Genomic DNA, 2634 nt, shown 5'->3' with positions numbered 1-2634 from the left:
GGCGCCGCGGCGCGGAGCCGCTCCTCGGCGCGGCCCCTCTGATTGGGCGGCGGGGGAATCCCAGCGGGCCTCTCTCCGCGATATAAGGGGCGGCGGGGCCGCGGCGCCCTCACAGCCCGCCCCCAGCCCGGGCGCAGCGCGGCGCCGCGCGGCCGCCTCCTCCTCCTCCTCGGCATCCCCCGACCCCCCCCCCCTTCCCTCGTCCCCTTCCCCGCCGGCCCCACCGCGGCCATGGCCGAGCTGAAGTCGCTGGGCAGCGAGGCGTACCTGGCGCTGGCCCCGGGCTACGGCCCGTCGGCTTTCGCCTACGGCGCGGTACGCGGCGGCGGCGAGGGCCCGCGGGGGGCCTACGCGGGGGGCGGCGGCGGCGGGGCGGACTTCCACGCCGGGGCGCTGGGCAAGTCGGCGGAGAGCAGCGGCGAGCAGAGCGGCGACGAGGAGGACGGCTTCGAGGCGGCGGTGAAGGGCGGCGCGGCCTTGGAGCGGGAGGGCAAGCTGAAGGGGGGAGCGCTGGGCAAGAAGCCCAAGGAGCAGCGCTCGCTGCGCCTCAGCATCAACGCGCGGGAGCGGCGGCGGATGCACGACCTCAACGACGCCCTGGACGGGCTGCGCTCCGTCATCCCCTACGCGCACAGCCCCTCGGTGCGGAAACTCTCCAAAATCGCCACGCTGCTCTTGGCCAAGAACTACATCCTCATGCAGGCGCAGGCCCTGGAGGAGATGCGGCGCCTCGTGGCCTACCTGAACCAGGGGCAGGCGCTGAGCGCCCCGCTGCCCGCCACCCTCAACCCCTTCGCGCAGTCGGCCGTGTACCCGTTCGGCGGCGGCGCCGCCGCGCCCGGCTGCCCCGAGAAATGCACTGCCTTCACGGGAGCCGCCTCGGCGCTCTGCAAACACTGCGGCGACAAGCCCTGATGCCGGCCGCTTCCCCTTCGGCGGCTTCTCTTTATTTGCTGTTCCTTTGCTTGTTTGCTGCGCGCTTTTCTTCCCACTGCCATCAGCCCTGGCTTCCTGCCATCAGTTAAGTCTGGGTTTTCTTTTGGTTTGTCTTAAGTAACTTCTCATTCCCCCCCCCCTTTGGAAATACTTGACAGTTTATTTGGACTCAGACACACTCACTTTTAAATCCACTTAGTTTAACATCTTCCCCCAGCCCCTCCATGCAACTTTCTGTAGTTATTTCCTTCCCAGCCTGTTAATGGACTGTGAGCGTAACGTCTTGTTGCTTGCTGTCGCCTGCAGAGTTCTCAAGCAGCTTTTAAACAAAACTGTAGAGAGGAGGACCTGGAAAAAAAAACTCTTGAGTTTTCTTTAGAATGAGAGACCTAGGCAAAAAGCAGTGTGGTGTTCGTTCTTTTTTTCTTTTTACTTTCCTCAAAAAAAAAAAAAGATATGCAACATTGCAAAACTGCATCCAAAGCAGGGGGGTTCCTATACACCCAGCTGAGATTTGACTATACCTGCAAATCGCAAATGAAAATGTCAGTTGGTGGGCAGGGGGCATAGTGTACCGATAAAACTGCAGGGGCTTCACAGTAAGATGCATTTACTTTGCTTTAAAAGAAAGAACGAGTAAGAACCTGTTCATGAACTGAGACGAATTTTTGATTGTGTTCTACTGCCTGCTTTTTTTTTTTTTTTGCCTGTTCCTCAGCTTGGTTGAATTTTCAGATGATTTCTCCGAAGTCATCTTGCCATGATAAACAAAACAAAAGGTCACTTAACGTATTTATATGTATTTATAACAAATAAAAGACATGAATACCTGCTCTTTCTGTCCTACATGTCTCTAATCTGGTTGGCAGTCTAAGCAAAACTCTGCTGAAAGGTTAAAAAGAGAAGACAGCAAAGCAGTTCTTTGCAGAGCATCGGTGTGGTAAAGTTAGATAAACAAAAAAGCTTGAAAAGCCTCTGGGCATGTAACTCCTTATCAGCAGGATTTTGCTTTTTCTCCAGTTTGTCTTAGGGATCTTGAGCGCGCAGAAAATGTTGCTTAAGCCCAGCATTTACAGTTATGTAGGTAGAGACTGACCTTGCGTATTTGGACACTTGCTGGAGAAGGCTTTGCCCTCTGAGCTGAAGTTGTGTCTGAAAGGGGTTATTTATTATACATTTAGCTGAGCTCCAAGGACACCTGTTTAAAACATGGCAGGGAAGGAAATTGCTTAAAGACTGTTTTTCCATTTTGCTTGTTTTGTATCTACAACTTGACGCTGGAGATGTATGGGGTTTGGGCCACTTAAATATCATTACTAATAATGTCTTGCTGAGTACTGACTGCATTGCCACAAGTTACCAAGTGAGTCCCGTGCTGGCTAAGTTTTTGTTGTTGTGTTGGTTTGCTTGGGGTTTCTGTTTTATTACATTTAATGCTTTGGTGCCTTGTATGCTTCACTAATCATTATATAATCATAATTGAGGTGCGTTCAGTGATTTGTGTTCGGCTTGGAGTACCCACCCAATGTCAGAACAACCTCGTAAACTGGTACAGCCGCAGCCCCAGGGGCTGGAGCTGTCCACGGCCATTTGTGTTAGGGTTGGGGTGTAACTATTTAAGGTTATTAAACCAATTTCCATGGCTGTCGCTAGTGTTATGCTAATTTGAAAAGGACTGCTGTCCTTCTAAAGCTGCTT

The 2634-nt window shown here is 53.5% G+C and overlaps 1 protein-coding gene across 1 annotated transcript; it reads left to right on the top strand.

Annotated features, from left to right (window-relative positions):
- The first annotated feature begins 205 nt into the window (after positions 1 to 205).
- BHLHE23 (basic helix-loop-helix family member e23) lies at positions 206 to 1591 on the top strand. Its single transcript, XM_062589190.1, has one exon. The coding sequence runs from the start codon at positions 232 to 234 to the stop codon at positions 913 to 915; it is 684 nt and encodes a 227-aa protein (XP_062445174.1). The 5' UTR covers positions 206 to 231; the 3' UTR covers positions 916 to 1591.
- Positions 1592 to 2634: the final 1043 nt, after the last annotated feature.

The sequence above is a fragment of the Rhea pennata genome, chromosome 16 (assembly GCF_028389875.1).
Source record: "Rhea pennata isolate bPtePen1 chromosome 16, bPtePen1.pri, whole genome shotgun sequence".
In the NCBI taxonomy this organism is placed as follows: Eukaryota; Metazoa; Chordata; class Aves; order Rheiformes; family Rheidae; genus Rhea; species Rhea pennata.
The sequence above is the reverse complement of the archived record's forward strand: the minus strand, read 5'-3'. Positions and strand labels throughout refer to the sequence as shown.